Source organism: Polypterus senegalus, chromosome 10 (assembly GCF_016835505.1).
Source record: "Polypterus senegalus isolate Bchr_013 chromosome 10, ASM1683550v1, whole genome shotgun sequence".
NCBI classification, from domain to species: Eukaryota; Metazoa; Chordata; class Cladistia; order Polypteriformes; family Polypteridae; genus Polypterus; species Polypterus senegalus.
This window is the reverse complement of record NC_053163.1, coordinates 117,689,718-117,709,803: the sequence shown is the minus strand read 5'-3', so window position 1 is coordinate 117,709,803 and position 20,086 is coordinate 117,689,718. Positions and strand designations below refer to the sequence as shown.

General features: G+C 37.7%; 1 protein-coding gene and 1 long non-coding RNA gene across 3 annotated transcripts in view; one reads left to right on the top strand and one right to left on the bottom strand.

The window, feature by feature from the left end:
• The window catches only part of LOC120537470, a 64,288-nt gene that overhangs the window by 19,094 nt on the left and 25,108 nt on the right, over positions 1-20,086 (bottom strand). The gene's annotated exons all lie outside the window — the stretch shown is intronic.
• The window catches only part of myh9a (myosin, heavy chain 9a, non-muscle), an 86,190-nt gene that overhangs the window by 54,403 nt on the left and 11,701 nt on the right, over positions 1-20,086 (top strand). For both annotated transcript variants that reach the window (XM_039766425.1, XM_039766424.1), the window contains 12 exons: positions 3,659-3,819; positions 9,406-9,514; positions 9,625-9,756; positions 14,675-14,881; positions 15,212-15,349; positions 15,431-15,554; positions 15,725-15,896; positions 16,882-17,094; positions 17,742-17,886; positions 18,095-18,301; positions 18,678-18,782; positions 18,876-19,028. In XM_039766425.1, the coding sequence (XP_039622359.1) occupies positions 3,659-3,819; positions 9,406-9,514; positions 9,625-9,756; positions 14,675-14,881; positions 15,212-15,349; positions 15,431-15,554; positions 15,725-15,896; positions 16,882-17,094; positions 17,742-17,886; positions 18,095-18,301; positions 18,678-18,782; positions 18,876-19,028 (1,866 nt within the window). The remainder of the gene's footprint in view (positions 1-3,658; positions 3,820-9,405; positions 9,515-9,624; positions 9,757-14,674; positions 14,882-15,211; positions 15,350-15,430; positions 15,555-15,724; positions 15,897-16,881; positions 17,095-17,741; positions 17,887-18,094; positions 18,302-18,677; positions 18,783-18,875; positions 19,029-20,086) is intronic.

The window sequence follows — 20,086 nt, the reverse complement described above, 5'->3', positions numbered from 1 at the left end:
CTCCCAGAAAATCGATCCAGGCATGAGCTGGGAGAAGTTTGTGCACGTTCTAAGTCAGTGGGGGGATGGAATAGCCAGCTACTTGCAGCTTTTCTTTTATCAGCACATTTTAGATTAATAAAAGACGCTGGCGGAGAGCGATTTAAGGTGGGACGGATTTAAGAGATTTTTTCGTAGGCTCTGGTAATTCTAGTGTTAAGCCACTGGAACCAGGATCTGTCAATAGTCCTAAACAGAGGAGCTGAGAAAATGAGGACATAGTCACCAAGGGATTGGTGCAAAGTGCTTTTACTAAAAACCAGATAAGTGTTCAACAGAGCAGTGCACATTCTTCCATAAATATTCAATAAGGAATCCATTAATTCCAAAAGTGTTGAGTGGAGGCTAAAAACAAATTCTGTTAAAGAGGTTAAAATCAAGGGTGCAAACATCCTGTTTTAAACACTGAGTCTTAGTGCTTCTTTTTAAAACCGACCAGCAGACTAGACAACTATTTAATCCTGCTCGTGTCCCTGTTGCAAGTCTTTCGAACTTCACACAACACTGTGGTGAGCTTTGCTGTTTGTTTCCTCCATGCCACAGTCTGTCCGGCTTCCATGGGGAGCCTACAGGAGCATTTGGTTGCTCCTGCTTTGAAAAAGCTTAGCAGTGGTGTCCCGTCTGGCCACATGTGGGGCTCACTTTCCCATGCACCTGTTTCCGTTTCCCCTCCCCACCAAACGTTCTGATCCTGACCCCCTTTGTTGTGCAGGCTGCTTTTATATTGCAGGCATTGTCCTTCACCTACTCTGAGGTATGAATGAGGCACCTCACTGACTGACCCTCTCACATTCACATATGAATGTATAATCAACCAACTGTACCTGCATATTTCGGAGCCCTAAGTTACCACAAATAACCCTTTTATATAATGGGGAAATATTTTTCAGCTTCCTGTTCATAGCAATTTACCCAGAGTGCAAAGACATTTTTTTTAAAAAAGTGTCAGATTTATATATGTTTGTAGTTTCTTAACCCCCCCTGGGCACTCAAGGATTAATGTTATCTGGTCCTAGTGATTTACTGGATTTCTGAGAGTTTAAGCAAAGCAGCGTTTTTAACTTTGCAAAATTTCCAACTCCTGTAGTATACCACCTTAATATTATTCCCTGTTATTATTCGATAGTTATAGAATTCTTCACATTTTATGAACTTCAAAAAAAAAATGCAAGTTAATAGCATTCATCATTTCATTGTATTTACTAAAGTTTGCCGCCTCAATTTTTCTTTCGTTACTAAAATAGTGAAGGAGTCTGGAGTCATCCTTTTTGCCTTTTCTGCATTGTTTCCTTCTGCCTTTTTTGACTTTCCTAATCCTTAAAATTATCCTTACTTTTGGGATAAATTTGTTCAACTTGTGTATATAAAACAGTTTTCATCGTAATTCCCATCTCTTCAGCCGTCTCTCTACATTTACAGAAGGCTTTACAGCCATTTTTCTTAGTAAGGCTCTTCTGCATCTGCTAAAATTTTAGCAGGTTTAGTTGTTAATATGTGATATGGTATTATATTATGAACAGTAGATCCTAATGTAACCATTACTAAATCAAGACCAGTTTCTCCCCTTGTTTATGCTTTAACATACTGCCTTGCAAAAACTTGACCGCAAGTCTAGCCGAATTAATATATTTGAAAGTCTCCTATGACTACAATAGCCCTACCTAAACTTTCAAGGGGTTTATACCTACTACTCATTAGACAAATGCACATACCCTCACTAAAAGACATGGCTAATCTGACTGAAGATTTCCATTGAAGTCTCCATTTATGTAAAATGATTCTCTCCTGCACCCCCCAAATGTTTTTTGATTATCTGTCTTAATGTGTATCTGTCAGTTACACTTGCAGCATCAATATTATTTAATCAGCTGTTTTGTCATTTGAAATTGTTCATGAAAGGTACCTTTAATTTAGGCATTTTCAACATTAATTTCTCCACCAGTGTAAAAAGTGCCTTGGAGGTTAGCCTTGATTTACATGTCCATACTGTAAATAGTTACCTATTTGCCATTCACTTATTACTCATGTCTCAAACACAGCTGTGGCCGAGGGCCTGTCGCTGCCCCCAGTCACTTGTACTGAAATGACTATACTTCAGAATATCTTAAAGGCCAAAGCAATCTTCAAGGGCAGCACTCCTGCTGGAACCTCCTGTATAACTACCTTTTGAAAGGCCTGCACAAGTCAAACACATTCATTGTGACTGAGGCTGACTACTTCATTGTTATCCCTGAAAGGGCTGCACAACTGTAACCAAATGAGCACAGCTTCCACCTGTACAAACATGCAGGATATACTCCAAAGCCAGAGGGTTCTCTTCTTGGATATGTCTTGGTCATTACCTTTTGAATATTGTCTCACTGAAGCTTTCATTGTTTGATATCATCTGCCCCAGTGTGCTTGTTAGTTATTTGTTTAGCTTTTTTAAACTTTAATTCTTAGTTTCTCTGCAAGTATCAGTGATTTAAGTATTAAAGTCAAAAGTAGAAGAAAACGGAGAACCTGAACAATTCAAATCATGATTCATAAAAGCAAGCTTCACTTCGATATAACCGAGACCGATGCTCGCATAGTTTCCATGAATCCATTCTTGGTTCAACTGAACTGTTCTTAGGTATGCACTACCTTCGTCGGGTAGCCTTTGTTCTTTTTCTTCATTATTGCATTTTGGGTAGTGCTGCACTTCTGTCCCATAAACATTTTCCGTGTGCCTTTCTCATACTAATGCTGCATTCTCCTATTAAAATCTATGTGGTGTTGCTCTATTTTTTTAAACCTGTATTGTGTCTGCATCACAATAGATCTGTTTTACTTTTCTACTGTGGCTTAATGGCTGCTTTTAAGTTAATCAAAACTGGGGGACTGAATTTACCTTTGGTCTTGTAATTCTGTCATTCTGAAGTTATTTAAGCTAATTATGCGATGCCAGTTACCAAAAGCCATATTTCACATCTTAAAAGCATATACACACTGATTAGCTTCTGATCTTAAATATAGATAGCAAATATCTCCCCTGGGAACAAAATTCTTTTTACAGAAGCTCTTTAAATTGTTTAAATACACACACACACACTGCTCTGAGCACACAAGAATGACTATACAGCAAGAAAACTCAAAACGTAGTCTCAGTGAGGCATTATACAAGGTGTATTGCTGTTGACACAAAAGAGCCCCAATATACATTTCTGCTTATGTGGCTGAAAAGTGTTGGTGTGTCCAAAAAAAAAATGTACAGCATTATGCATAATGGCACTCAGAGGTAGTAGCAAATGAGAGAATTAAAACTATAGGGTTCAGGTTGCATCCTTTAACTGAGCTTGCCCTTTCAATTTAGCTTGTTGTTTTGGTGGGCTTCTCTTGAAGTGATGATGCCACACCACAGCTTAGAAAATCCTAAGCTCTAAATCTTCCCTCCGCTAAACTGTTTGCTTTATCAAAGCCATTGTCCAGCTCAACAAGGTCCTGAGATTGATGCCCCTGGAAATGGTGCACATTGGCCCCGCTGTTTCTACCTATCTGGTGCTACTTTGAGGGGAGAGAGTGCCATAATCCAAACAGTGCAACACATTTGTAATGTGCCCGTTTGTCTGTTATGTCTATATGTGACTTTATTCTTCAGATCAAAGCCCTGGAGTTGGATTCCAACCTATACCGAATTGGACAGAGCAAAGTCTTCTTTAGGGCGGGTGTATTGGCACATCTAGAAGAGGAGAGAGACATGAAGATCACAGATGTCATTATTAGCTTCCAGGCATGGTGCCGTGGATACTTAGCACGCAAGTAAGATATGTGACTATTTAAAAGCACTAACTTGTTTTCATATTTTTGTGATTGCATTTGGATGAGTTTTATTGTTAAAGTGTCCCTTACATTTGAAGGAATATACAATATACTGCTCAGAAAAATTTAGGGAACAGTTAAATCACACATCAGATCTTGAATGAAATATTCAAACCTAGAATCTTTTTTCTGAGCAGTACTGTGCAATTTTCAGCAGTACTGTGTTGAGAACAAAATGATGGCAACAGTCAATGGAAACCACAGTCCTTAATCCATTGAGGGCAGGATTCAACATCACACCAGAAATCAGTCAAAAATTGAAATCGCAGGCTGATGCAACTTGTATGAATTTCATCACGGCAGCTCATAATTTGACTCATTGGTGTGAATGGCCACCACGTGTCTTTATGCACTCCTGTCAATGTCTGGGTGTGCTCCTGATGGGATGGCAGATGGTGTCCTGAGGGATCCTTGCACAGACATGTTCAGGGCGACTGAGCTCCTGGACAGTTTTGTGGTGCTACTTGACAGCTACGGATGCATAAAAAAACCTAACGTCCGAGAGGTTCTCAGTTGGTTTCAGGCCTGGGGAAAGTGCAGGCCAGTCAGTGGCATTATCTTTTCATCTAAAAACTGCCTACACTCTCAGTCCACTTGTTGCCAACACTCTCCTCTACCAGGAGGAACCCAGGGCCCACTGCACCAGTGTAAGGTCTGATGGTGGTTCTGAGGATTTCATCCCAGTACCCAACAGCTGTATGGATACACATTGCCTAGCATGTGAAGGTCCGTGGAACCCTCCAAGGATATACTTCCCCAGACCATGCTGGAGGATGTTGCAGGCTGCATAACATTCACCACAGCATTTCCAGACTATATTTTTCATGCAAGTCCCTTGTGCTCAGTGTGAGGTGCCAGTGGTAGAGATGCCAATTGTGATGTTCTCTGGCAAATGGCAATTGTGATGCATGATGATACAATAAAATCACAGTACAATTTATTTTTGTATAGCCCAAAATCGCACAGGAAGTGCTGCAATGGGCTTTAACAGGCCCTGTCTCTTGACAGCCCCCCAGCCTTGACTCTCTAAGAAGACAAGGAAAAACTCAAACCCTTGTAAGGGAAAAAAAAATGGAAGAAATCTTGGAAAGGCAGTTCAAAAAGAGACCCCTTTAGAGGTAGGTTGGGTGTGCAGTGGGTCCCAAAAAGTAGTGGGACAATACAAAACAAAACAAATCCTCAATACAGTATAAAAATTCTGCTCCGTACTTGTAAAATGTTTAACAGTAGATGAAATCATAGTAGTATGATTTGGATGATGTCCGTCACTCATGCCACTAGGCCTAGATAAAATTTCTGATTAACTGTTTTTTGTTTTAAATGATTCAATATCAATTTTTAGTCAAGATCAGACTTTGTAAAATCTCTAGCCTGCTAAATTACTATATGTAGGTTTTTGCTTATACTGTATTCATTTTTTGTGTCTAATCCAGTAGCTCTTGCTGCACCTGGTATGGCTTTCTATGGAAAAAGCAATTTAATGCCTCACAAGATGGTATATCCTCCTCAACTAAAATTGGAGCCTATACAGTACTTAAATCGGATGCATGAACCAAGTACATATTCAAACCGTGCATCGATGAGAAATACAGTAGAGCAAACCTATATGTAAGCTGTGCAACTCTGCGGATGTGCATACTTAGTACGGATTCGAACAGTATGTCAGTTAAGGGCTAGATAAAAGAAAACCCACAAGTAAGATGTACAATTCTGAAGTGTTAACACAGCAAATCTGACGAATCATTTATCCAGACATCTCCCATAAACTTAATCTCAGTTGCCTTCTGAACGTGTAGAGCCTAAACAATCTGCACTAGACATGGCATTTACAGTCATGGACAAAATTATCGGCACCCCTGGAATTTTCTCAGAAAATGCACCATTTCTCCCAGAAAATTGTTGCAATTACAAATGTTTTGGTATACATGTTTGTTTCCTTTATGTGCATTGGAACAACACAAAAAAAATGGAGAAAAAAAGCCAAACCTGACATTTCACACAACTCAAACTGGGCTGGACAAAATTATTGGCACCCTTGGCTTAATAATTGGTTGCAGGCCATTTGGGGGAAAAAAATAACTGAAATCGAGCGTTTCCCATAACCTCTCAAATGGATTCTGACCACTCTTCTTTTGCTTACTGCGCAAGGTCTCTCACATTTGAAGGCCGCCTTCTCCCAACCGCAATTTTGAGATCTTCCCATAAGTGTTCAATCGGATTTAGATCCGGACTCCTTGCTGGCCACTTCAGAACTCTCCAGCGCTTTGTCTTTAACCATTTCTGGGTGCTTTTAGAGGTATGTTTGGGGTCATTGTCCTGCTGGAACACCCATGACCTCTGACGCAGACCCAGCTCTCTGACAATGGGCCCTACATTGCACTCCAATATCTTTTTGGTAGTCTTCAGATTTCATGATGCCTTGCACACAGTCAAGGCATCCTTTGCCAGGGGCAGCAAAGCATCCCCAAAACATCTTAGACCCTCCACCATGTTTGATTGTAGGTACTGTGTTCTTTTCTTAGGCCTCATTCAGTTTTATGTAAACAGTAGAATGATGAGCTTTACCAAAAAGCTCTACCTTGCTCTCATCTGTCCACAAGACATTTGCCCAGAAGGATTTTGACTTCCTCAAGTACATTTTGGCAAACTCCAGTCTGGCTTTTTTGTTTGTGTCAGCAGTGGGGTCCTCCAGGCTCTCCTGCCATAGCGTTTCATTTCATTCAGATGTCGACGGATAGTTCAAGCTGACACTGTTACACCCTGAGTCTGCAGAACAGCTTGAATATGTTTTGAAGTTGATTGGGGCTGTTTATCCACCATTCGGACTATCCTTTGTTGCAGTCCTTTATCAATTTTTCTCTTCCGTCCACGTCCAGGGAGATTAGCTAAAGTGCCATTTGTTGTGAACTTCTTGATTATGTTGCGCACAGTGGACAAAGGAACATGAAGATCTCTGTGGAAAAAATATCAACAATCTCAAGGCTACAAGTCCATCTCCAATTTTTGTTCTCAAGTCCTCAGACATTTCTCTGCTTTTCTTTGTTCTCCATGCTTAGTGTGGCACACTCCGACACCCAACAGAAAGGTTGAGTCAACTTTTCTCCATTTTAACTGGCTTCAGGTGTGATTGCTATATTGCCAGCACCTGTTTCTTCCCACCGGTGAGTTCAAACGAGCATCATATGCTTGAAATAAAATTCCAAAAATGGGCCAGACAAAATTATTGGCACCTCTTCAAAATTGTGGGTTAATCGTTTTATGTAACATGTCAGATTTTTTTTTTTTTTTGGTGTTCCAATGCACATAAAGGAAATAAACATTTGTATACCAAAACATTTGTAATTGCAACAATTTTCTGGGAAAATTCCAGGGGTGCCTATAATTTCGGCCATGACTGTAGCTCCAAGCTTCCATTTAATTTGCCTCATGACCAAAAAAAATAACAATCTATAGCAGTTTATCTGTAGTGATAAGAGAGCCTAAACTGTTGAAAACTAGGGCTTGCAGCAAATGATACAGGTTTTGGAAATGTGGTATGTTCTATCAACCAGAATGTAAATGAGTGAAGTCTATAGTACCAGGGTTTAAATATCTCTCCTGTCACTATATATAAAAACGACTTGGTACCTGTGGTGGATGTGTTGCAGACAAGATCAATGAATGCCAGTCCCACTGGGAGCAACCTTGCTGCTGAGATGGCTGGCTGTTACAAAAACATTTGTAGCATTTCTAATGTGCTCTTCCTTTTTGGGGGCTGCATCAGTCCCAAGTTTTGTGTGTTGCAAAGTCAAATGTTGCTTCTCTTTAAGAATGTGGCTAGCTGTACTGCTACTGTGGAAAAAATGCCCAGCCAAGTAAGCACTTTTTAGTACATTCTGTGATACCAAAGTGAGTGCACACAAAGCAGCTGACTTGAAGTATCTCCATAAGCTGTACCGCTCATATTCGTGGCATTGTCAGTCACAATGACTGGTTCTTTGTCTTTTATGTTCAGTTCCTCCAACACCACTGTCAACATTCTCTAGAACCTCATCCTAAAAATGTGCTTCCTTTTCCTCTGAGGAGGAACAGTAAGTAAAAATTTGAGATAGATTAATGTGACTGCTACACATGAGCAACTAAATATATTCAAGTATAAGTGAAAGATGCAAGACCTCTGCCGTATCTTTAATTTTGACTAATTTAAGATTATTCCTCTATTGGACATTTTATAAATTTGGCTAACAATTTAGTTGAATGGTATCTACATTGAGATTCGCATGAATAGGTCACTGAATACAAATATTATACAGTTTAAGAAGCAGTATTTGATATTTGCAAGATACGGATGTTTAATAAAGTAGACTGGATTACATTAAAACAAGGAGATTCCTCCACCAGTAATGTGTGGACTCTGAAATGACGAGATGTTAATGTGGTACATTTTGAATAAGTGCAGTTCTGGGAATTTGTTTTTGAAAAGAGCAATATTTTGTTGCACATGTTGCAAATGTGTTATGTTCAGTACTAATCAAGTATTGCTTCTTAAATGTCGTTCCATGCTTTATGCATGTGTTATGAAGTCGCCATATAGACACCCTTCAAATAAAGTGTTAATAAAGTTTGTGTCTTTAACCATGCATTAAGAACATTGATATGTGAGGTTTAAAAATGCCAAGACTTCCAGTATATCGGTGCACACTAAGTCAAGATAAAATCGATATTGAATTGAGACATTGTGAATCGAAATTGATTTGGAACATCAGCGCTAATACCCAGCCCACGTGCCACCATGAAGGAGTCTATTTCTGATAGTTTAGCAGGCTATTGTCATGCATATTTCTGACCAGAAGTCATTCATAGGGCTATGGCAGTGCTCCTTCTATTCACCCTCAAAGGAGCAGATACTGGTCCAACTGCTGGGTTGATGCCTTTCAACGGCCAGCTGTCATTGTGTAATGGCCTGTCTTGTGACATCTCCATGCTCGAGACTGTGGTGGAAGGCGCAACAAACCACCTTGCGATGGCATTTATGGGTGTGCCATCTTGGAGGAGCTGGACTGTGTCACCTGAATCAGCTGCATTTACTCCTTCGTGCTACCTGTAGTGACAAGGACCATAGCAGAACGCAAAATTAGAGAAGAATTGTTCAGGAAGGCTAAGGCAAGAACAATTTGTCTGTGGCAACAGCCTGCAAAACCATTCCCCTTTTGTTGGTTGTCTTGCTGTTGGCCTCTACTGTGCACCTGTCACTTTCATTTGCACCAAAGCAGGCGATGTTGATTCAGTCATTTATGCTTCCTAACAGACTGATTACTCTGAAGCTTAATTTACTTTTTTTATGAAATGTGCTAAATCGTATTTAGTATTAATAAAACAACACCTAAATTCTCCAATCAAAGTTCTTCATATGATGGATTACAGCATGTCTTGTTTCATCTCAATGATGATGTCTTTAATAACCAGTCTTTGGTTTCACAGTTTGTATTGTGTTCTACTTGGAGTCGCATTTTGAACTAAAACTAGTGATGATCTGCTTTATTCTAGGGCATTTGCAAAGCGCCAGCAACAGCTGACTGCTATGAAGGTTATTCAGAGGAACTGTGCAGCCTACTTAAAGCTTAGAAACTGGCAGTGGTGGAGACTGTTCACGAAGGTAAACTGGTTCACACAAGTCCGTTATGGGGAAATGCATAGAAATCTCTTTTGGGTGGTTGTTGCTTGACATTTGTAAGGGTTATCCTTAACATTGAATTCCTGTTACAGGTCAAACCACTGCTGCAGGTAACCAGACAAGAGGAAGAAATGGTGGCTAAAGATGAAGAACTGCAGAAAACCAAAGAGAAACACCAACTAGCTGAGCAACTACTGGATGAAATGAATGAAAAACAGAAACAGGTGTGTTTCAAATGAGTTGTAATTGGGGCTGTGGAGTAGGGAGGAATTGACGTTTTGATTAAATAAAGTGGAGTTTAAATATTTATGTACTTGGTTTTTGTCATAACATTGCTAATTTGTCAGGTGAAGATATAACTTTGATTTAATACAGATTGTGTCCCAGTGACCTGCTATTAAATTTGAGTGTGATTTACTAGATTTGTTGCTGTGTTGATGGTGCTTGTTTGGCTACATTTTCTTTTAGTAATCTTGGCATCTATGCAAGTTATTTACATTCCATTGTGCTCTCTAAAAATCTGATATACAGACTTGAAAAACCATAATTTTATCTGGGCTTTAGCCTTCATTTACTGACATTGTGAATTAGTTACATTTTCCTTTTGTATTTTAAAACCAAGCCAGATATAACAATTAGGTTTTAACTTAACAGTTCATAGAATTAAGACAAATTCATTTATTGCTTTATTGTATTCTAAGGCGCCTTATTCCAATAAAGTAAATTGCTGTAGATATTTAGCTGGGAAAATAAGTTACTTCATTTATCACTTAAAAATGTTGTGCTGATTGGGTTACAGCGCAAGTAGCATCAACTTGGGTTTTGACTGAGACTAAAGTGCATGCTCAGTACTATACTGCAGTAGGAAATGTTGATAGTGGTCTTATTACATTCTTTTAAAATGTGTGTTCTTAAAATGCCCAATTTAGTACTGGCACACAAAGTGGAATCCAATTTAAGGCCCTGTTGGAGTGAAGATGGATAAACCAAAGCTGTTTCTTTGAACAGTTCTTAAACTAAAAGATGCCTGCATTATGCCTCCTTTATTGATACAAACCAACTATTGCCAGTACAGGATGAATTTTGTAGTTGTCACTAAATCTGAATTTTGTAGCACGTGCAGTTTGTACTTGTCTCATTTCCTAGACCCGAGGTGTGCTATCAGGTGATAAGTACAATACAGAATCTGCATTGTGCTGTACTTGAACTCTAGATTTTGTGTAGAAATATTCTTTTGAGCAGTGCTGGGTGGTATGACCAATTTCTGTATCACGGTATTTTTCAAAATTATACCGGTTTCACAGTGTTATACGGTGTTTTCCCCCATGCATGAGTGGATATTAACCACATTTTCCACTGCAATAACTGCAGGAGACTAGCTAAGAATAACTTATTCCACTGTCATGAGCATTGTAAAAAAAAAAAAAAAATTAATGTGAACACAAGTATTTAATACAGGTTTGCATGGCTCCATAAAGTTAGGGGTGGGGGGCGGTGGCACTAATAAAGAGAAGTAATTACTTATCTTGGCATTCTAAATGTTCAGGGAGCAGGAATATCGTTAAACTGACTTCCTCTTGCACTAAGAGGCGGCGCTGGCAGCACTTGCCACACACTACATTAAATTTAAGAGGCACGTAGTGATTTAACATGGCTCGTGGAACACTTAACACAAAGCCTTTAATGTGCTACATAACTTGTGATGGGGTTTGAGAAAATCTAGTAAATTTAAATCATTTTAAGATGAAGTTTAGTTTACGATGTTATACTTTAATGACATATTACAAGCATAAAGTCAGTATGTGGACTTTATTCTCGTCATAAGCGTCGATTTTAAAGTCCGCATGTCGTTGCACTATTACACAGTACACAGCATTGGGGAGTTGCAGTATTATCTAGTAGTATAGAAACCGTATTCACACATTTGAACATAATGGTCCACATCTGACCTTTTTAAAACCAAAGTATCTCCAGACAACAGACACAGCTCTTTTTTTTCAGCAAAAGTTCTTCTGTGTCATAATGTTCAACTTTATCATCTGCTACAGCTTCAGTTTCAAAATGTTGTGTCCATTTTCACCGCTCAATACCTCCACTAACACAACGTACTCTGTTTTCTATGTGTTTAAGGGAGGACCTTTTTCACTGCTGCACCACTAAAGTTTCCCGCTGCACCACATTCAGAATGTTGTGTTGGCTATTTAATCCGGTGTTGTGGTATAAGAAAAATCCATATAACAAAAACTGTGTTTCTTATGAACCGGTATACCGCCCAGCACTTCTTTTGAGTATCCAGAAAAAACAGAATCGGGTTTCTAGGAAATTATATCCTTGTACTGACAGACATTCACGGTGGTAGCGTCTCTTTCATATAGATTTGAGACCTTCTAGTGACTTAAGTGAACTACAAAAATGAAAAAGGACTTACTCACTCTACTTTGTCTTGGTGGTAAAGAATGAAAATTGACTCATTTATCATTCCTAGTTAAAGATTATGTATTCATTCCAAATGTCTTCAGTCCCATGTAAGAATTCCCCAAATACCCAACCCCCACCCTTCACTGCAAACAGAATACTGAACAGGCTTTGCACCAAGGTTATTATAGTTAAACTAAAATCAAAACAAACTATTTTTTGTAAACTGAAATAAAATTTAAAACCAAAATGAAAAACTAAACGAAACTATTAAATAACTGGAGAGACTAACAAATTTACTAAAATATTTTTAGTTTTTCGCTTTTGAATGAATATTCTTGCCATTAGTCTTTAACCCTTGTAAGTTTTAACTCGAAAACAAAGTCATCCACCACAAGCTGCCCACACATAGTCATCCAGTGAACAGTGGCTGGTGACAGAGGACGACTGTTCACACAGCATTTGCAGTTACATATAAGCAGAGTGCGGGTGTGTAAAGCGTGAGAAATAGAAATCGACTTGCGTGCCGCCTTTCTTTGTGCTTGTTGTATATCAAGATGTAATTGAAACGGCTGAAAGCAGAATGCGCTGGTCAACAAAACGTTTGCCATATGGACAGAAAAATCATGCGAGTAACATTTCGGTTTACTTCAGGTGTCTTTTTGTTGACAGCAATTCACCTGCCACTTCGCACAGGAGAAATCGTTTTTACTTTCTCATATACAAAGTACAGAGAAAGTATAGTAATCATGAAAAAATTTACCTCGATATTTTGATGAACCTTGACGTGTTAGACCTTCCAGAGTCCAACAATACTGGTTTTTGGAATTGTGTGCGTGTGTAAACATAACTCCAAAAACTCAACTAGATAAGTGGATGAAATTCGGCATGTGGTTGTCACACCACAATTGCAGATCTGTGTTAAGGACTTAACCATTGCCTGGAAGTGGTATTTTACCTGAAGACATGCTTGAGTGAGTGAGGTGTTGTGTTTTTTTTTTTTTTTTATTTTATTAATCTATATACCTGCAGAGTCCGATTTTTATTCAACATTACTTTTAGAATTGTTCAATATATTTGATTTGTTCTTGATGGTTCCTTAATGTACATAATATAAAATCATTGTCTTGCGGTTTACTCCTGAAAAACTAAACATACTAATAGGTTTTTGTATTTCTTTTTTTTTTTTAGTTCATAGTCACAACTCAAAATACCGGATATTGTGAAAGTAATCGATTAGCAGAATTATGTTTTTAAAATTTTTCTCTCAAAATAGTTGATCACATTCTTTTTGTTCTTTAACATCAGCCATATCATACATATTGCATACCAGGGATTTTTCCTGCTTTGCATCCAAACCTGCTGGGGTAGGCTCCAAGTTACAGGTCTACATAATGTATGTATTGTTCCTAACCTCCGATTCTGTCTCTGTTTTGTGCCTGTCCATACTCATTCCCTGCTCATTATGGATTTACTGCTCTTCTGGTGGGCTATTCAAGACTCTCCACCCCAAACCTTGACACTACATGCTTGTTCTTTGTTTCCCTCAATACAGCTAGGTGCGGTCTGCACACTGATTCAAGCCCAAGATCCATCTTCTTCCTAAGCCCCTGTTTTCATGAGAAAATACTTTGAATATGAACAATTTTACACAATTTTATAATTTTCAGTGTCTGGTTTTGAGTATGCTTGTTTTTATCAGACAAAACCAGATAGTAAACCAGGCAGTGTAGTAAGCTTCCACTAACATTAAACTCTTAGACAGAACTGGACACTTAACAGATTTGGATGATTGGCACACAAAATAAACTCTGTAGGCGCTCCATGCCATATTTTTACTAAAACTGACACACACCTATGTATGTCTTTGTGTAATAAAAACTAACATAAAAATGCATGAAGGAAAACTAAACTGAATTTCCATGCAAGGTCAGAAAAATATAGAAATAAGAACTAATATAAAAAGGCAAAACTGTAATCTTGCTTTGCACATGCCTACTGTCATTCATTGTGGGCATGTTCATATTTAGTGAAGTATTGTTATTTTTGTCCCAGTGTTTTTTTAGCCAATCCTCCACCCAAATTTTGTTGTAATCCAGAGTGTATTTTGTAAATATCTAATTAAAAACTAGTTCTGAACATGTGAAAGTGCCTGTTGCCCAACCTTTATTTCATGGTATTTTTAATTTATGCAAATGTTAAAAAGGGAAACTAAGACCATGGAGAAATTTTAAGCACATTCATTGCTTGGTAGCAGTAGAGGGATATATCCCATTTTTTTTTTTTTTAAATGCATTGGAAGTTCTCTTAAAGTATTCTAAAAACTACAGTTTTTAAATAATTAAGCTTATCCATCCATCCATTTCTACTTAGTGCCCCCAACCCAGTTTTCCCTTCCTCTTTAATTCCATTGCCAACACTCCTTTTGTTTATATATTGCCTCTTCACTACATTTTCCCATTCCACTTCACCCTTTTTTTTTTCTCTCCCCTCCAATTGTCTCACTACTTATTCTGTCAGTAAACTACCTGCATAAATTAATTTACATTGATAAGAGATGGTAAATTTTCAGAAAATTTACTTTTCTGTGTTTATTATAGACCAGTTGGACACATGGAGCAAATCATGTAAAGTAATTTAGATTTCCAAGGTTATGAAAAAATATTGGAAAGTATTGTTGCCATTAGTTTAAACCCCTGTTTGTTTTGGAATTGTAAAACCGTGTAGATGATGGCAGAGAAGATGCAGTTACAGGAGCAGCTTCAGGCTGAAACAGAGTTGTGTGCTGAGGCAGAGGAGATGCGTTCCCGACTTGCTGCTAAAAAGCAGGAATTGGAGGAATTCCTTCATGACCTGGAGTCAAGGTTGGAGGAAGAGGAGGAGAAAGTCCAGCATATGGCAGTTGAGAAAAAGAAGATGCAACAAAACATTTCTGTAAGTGGTCTAGCTTAATGTCTTCTCTCTATAGAATAATTTAATTGGATATCTACCATTTTTGCATTATTTATGTAGGTCATGTGTAATTTTACTTTCATTTATAGAGGTTTCCGTGTATGTAATGTATAAAATCCTATATTAGGACTAAACATTAAGATTTTAAAGTATTTAGGATCAGATTTCTGTACTTACTAGTTTCAAGTGTTGGTGATTCTTTTGTCTGTTGGTTAAAGGATATGGGTAAAAGGATTTATAAAACACTAAGATTTTATTTCATGGTTTTGAATCTTTAGAGTTTAATATACATTCAAATATCTTCGGTAATAGGAGCTGGAAACGCAGCTGGATGAGGAAGAAGCTGCTCGTCAGAAATTACAGCTTGAAAAGGTGACTCTGGAAGCAAAACTGAAAAAAATAGAGGAGGATGTTCTTGTTTTAGAAGACCAGAACACCAAGTTCTTGAAGGTATAGTATGTCCCATCAAATGCTCAGATGTCAAGTAAAACTAAAATAAAACAGTGAGGATAACACACAAATTCATTTTAGGAAAAGAAACTCTTAGAAGAGAGAATATCGGAATTCACTACTAATCTGGCTGAGGAAGAGGAGAAGTCCAAGAGCCTGGCCAAGTTGAAAAACAAGCATGAAGCAATGATTACAGAGCTTGAAGGTGCTTATGAATATAATTAAAAACGCACCCCCTGACTAATATAGCCTTTGCTTTAGAATGCAGTTTTATTTCATAGGTACCATTATGGGGTGGTGGATTCTAATTTGGGTTAAGAGGCTTTAAGAATGGCTTGAAGGGCCAATTCCTTTACATCCTTTCAACCTTTTCAGATCGGTTACGCCGTGAAGAGAAATTACGTCAAGAACTGGAGAAAACGCGGCGTAAGCTGGAAGGCGATTCTACAGATCTTACTGACCAAATTGCTGAGCTTCAGGCACAGATTGCTGAACTAAAAGCTCAGCTAGCCAAGAAGGAGGAAGAATTGCATGCAGCTTTGACCAGGTATTGAAATTTTTAAAAATAAGAATGTATGTGAAGGAAGTAGTGTTTTTGAATTAATCTAGAGGCTTAACCTGTTTTCACTTAATTTGTTTTAACGAATGACAACAAATGTCAAGGTTGAATCACAAATGCATGAACAGTCAAATTGAAAGTCTTGCCTAGTCAAATATGTTGTAGTTAACTCAGAACAGTAATAACCAGTGTGTTCCAGTTTGAGCAGAAATGCATAGTTTTTCACCCAGCTGAATTTGGTTTTGCATATGGACTATTTTAATGAAATTCCAGTGTATGATCCTGATTTTGGTTATTTGCCTCTAAGCATATTAATATGATCATATGGGAGCTAGAGTGCTATTGTATGTATGTGTTTTGAGGTAAGGATTTTTGCACAGTCTAAATTGCAACTTTTGTCCCTCCTTTTTAACCTTCTGGTTTCAAAGGTGGGCCTTTATTGCTAATTAGTACGGACCCAAAAGATGTATAAAGTGCTTTTGAGTATTCATGAACTTATCAATTTTTAAATGCAGAGTTAATTTTTCAATCTGTTTGAAAACAGACTAACTGTTCAGTGTGTTTTGCACATTACATTCATAAGTAGAAAAAGGTGTACTAATCCTGTTTACCACAACATTAACAATGTTTTGCCTTTGCTGTTGCCACTTAATGTAAATACACTATGTGATGACCCAAATTATGTACTAAAAAGATGGAGCAATTTTTTCCTTCTGGCTTAAAATAAAGACATTTCTTTATCACACATTTCTGTATATTGAAGCATAATGTGTTAGTATGGTGCATTAAAACTCCATTTTTGGACGTTTTGTGTGTGCAATTCATGTTATCATAATCGGAGTATAATTTTGTTTTCAAATTGGATAATACTGTCTGTACTTGCTGTAGATTTTTTTTATGAAACTGCCAAAATTAGGTTGAAAAGGTCTATATATGTATACGTATACTAAATGTCAAATTTCACAATATGCAGAATCGAGGAAGAGTCTTCACAGAAGAACATGGCTCACAAGAAGATTAGAGAGCTTGAATCTCAGTTGTCTGAGCTGCAGGAAGATCTGGAGTCTGAGCGAGCTGCCAGGAATAAAGCAGAGAAGCAAAAGAGGGACTTGGGTGAAGAACTGGAAGCCCTAAAAACTGAGTTGGAAGATACTCTTGACACAACTGCTGCCCAACAGGAACTTCGGTAACAGCTTTTTTCTTTAAAATGGGTTGTCTATAGAAAAGTTGTATTTGGAAAACGAAAATGTGAGTGACAGCAAAACGGGCTTTAGAAAAACTACAAAGTCCAGGTCTCGCCTGTGAAGTGTCCCATTATACTTTACAAAAAGAAATTTACTTCATTAGTGGCAAGTAAAAGCCATTTTATACTTGCAGCATGTATTCCTGTGTGTAGATTAGTTTTTGTACATAGTACAATTAGACTGAAAACTGAGGAATACTTTTGGACAATTTTGTCTTGTACTTGTGCTCTAAATATCAAATTGATTATAAAAAGCAACTTAATTTTGCAACAGTGCTCATTGGACACCATGTAAGCAGCAAGAATTCAACTTCTAATACAGGGCAGAGTCAACAAGGAAATTCACAATCCTATCATTAATGTATTAACTGAATAAGTTCTAGTATCAAAGCTGTGGTATTCTATAGTTAGTTGGAATAACCCCTTTCACCTGTGGTGATTTGTAGTCCTGCATGGTATGGAATAACAAAGATTGAATTTAAATGTCAAACTGGGGGTAAGTTTTATACAAAGTGGTTTAAGACCTGTTTAAAGAAATGGGTCTGCACTAACCAGGGAAATTTTATTTATTTTATTTATTTATTTTTAAGTGCTAAACGAGAGACTGAGGTCACTCAGCTAAAACACGCCTTGGAAGACGAAGCAAAGACTCATGAAGTGCAGGTGCAGGATATGCGGCAGAAACATGCCCAAGCTGTAGAGGAGTTGACTGAACAGCTGGAAGGTGTAAAGAGGGTAAATTATGCAAATGAATACAAGTGCAATTCACTGTTTGTCACTTTCAAAGAGAAAAATGTTTTATAGGCTTTAGCATTTTGACCTGCGTGGTTTAATATCTAAATGAGGCTACAATGGTCCAGCACCAGACTGACAACCCAAACCTCAAACCACTGGTGTCTAAAGTTTTTGTTTTTAATTGTATACATCCTCTTAATCCTTTTAGTTGAAGGCCAACCTTGAAAAAGCAAAGCAGGGTCTAGAGAATGAACGAAATGAACTGGCCAATGAAGTTAAGACATTATTGCAAGGCAAAGGCGATTCTGAACATCGGCGCAAAAAGGTGGAAACGCAACTGCAAGAGATACAAGTGAAGTTCACAGAGAGTGAAAGAGTGAAGGCAGAACTGGCTGAAAGGATGCATAAACTACAGGTACATTTGGGGGAAATCAAGCTGACAAAGTATTGACATTATCCTTTAAGCAGTTACTATCAAAAGGTAGACAAACTTTGACTTGAAAAAACCATAGTGCACATTAATTTACCACAGAAATTATATTCTAAAGTGGTGAAAGTTTTATACATTAATCCATGTGAGGACATCCAAACAATTTTGCCATAACTGGCACTAACACTCTAAAATATGCTAAGTATGTTCATATTTTAGTATATTAACCAAACGCCACTATGAACATTTGTAGAACTCCAATTATAATCTGAAATCCCAGATTTTGTTTTATAGTACACTGAAGGAGTATGCTATTTTTATATTAAATTCTCTTCATAAATCTTAATTTCTCCCCCAAAAGGCGGAACTGGATAATGTTAATGGACTGCTTACTCAGGCAGAAAGCAAATCCATCAAATCGGCGAAAGATCATTCCACTTTGGAATCGCAGCTTCAGGATGCCCAGGTGAGACTGATAACTTCGATGATAAGGTTAATACACATTGCCCAAGTTTTCTGGTGAAAATGCTACTTGTCCTTTTTCTGTTTTATTATATAGGAGCTGCTGCAGGAAGAAACCAGACAGAAACTTGCAGTTTCTACAAAGCTAAAACAGATGGAGGATGAGCAGAATAGTTTAAGAGACCAGTTAGAAGAGGAGGAGGAAGCTAAGCGAAACTTGGAGAAACAGATCATGACTATACAGTCTCAGGCAAGTTTGTGGTGGTAGTTTTTTTTTTTTTTAGTTTGCAAGTTCATATAGTGGAAAATTAAAACTAGACATCTTAAAATCTAATGCTGACTTAATGCTTCAAATTTAGTATTTTTTTTTATTAAGCTCTACAGTTAAGAAAAAAATTGCAAAACTAAGACTAAATCCATGTGAAACTAGAGTAAAATGTGTAAGTGTAGTTCTGAGTAAAATTATAATGGGGTAAACACCCCTCCCAGTAATGCAGTTTAAAAGAAATCTTACTATGTTAGCAATAAGAATAGAATAAGATTCCATTAGAAGCGCCACTTTGCTGCTTGCTGTATGAGTAATCCACAGCATTTGCATATGCTGCTAAGATATGGTTCACAATAATACTATGTGCTTTGCATCCTCCCCACCACAACCTATTGTCTATAGTGGAGGAATAAAAGGTTTTAGATTAATCAAAAATTTTAAATCTCCAATTTTCAACATTTTTAGGCTTCCTTTTATCAAACATCTAAGTGATGGATGTATGCGTCTGTGTGTCAGTTTCTTGAGGATGGTCTAGGGTTAAAACAGCTAGACAGAAAAGTGCCAAACTTGAAAATTAAGCCCGTTATGAGATGACAATGTGATAGGTTTTTGAGCCAAATTGTACAAGAGAAAGAGCCACTCTAGAAGAACACTCAAATACCATAATCCCGAATTCTCCAATTGCTATCGTAATGACCTATTTTATGATTGGAAAGATCAGCATCAGAGTGGTAAATTACCAAAATGATAAAGAACTGTTCAGGTAACTTTTATTCCTAGTGCACACAACCTACTGACACACACTCATCTGAATTTTTTTTTTCCCCCTTCTTATACAGGCAGTCCCTGGGTTATGTACAAGATAAGGGACTGTAGGTTTGTACTTAAGTTGAATTTGTATGCAAGTCGGAACAGGAACATTTTAATAAATGCTATTGTTGACCGACTTTAACCAAGTGCTCTGCCAAGGAATGATGAAGTTTCATCTCTTTGACCTTTTTATTCTATGTTCAATGGTGATGGTTTTTCTCTTTACTGTA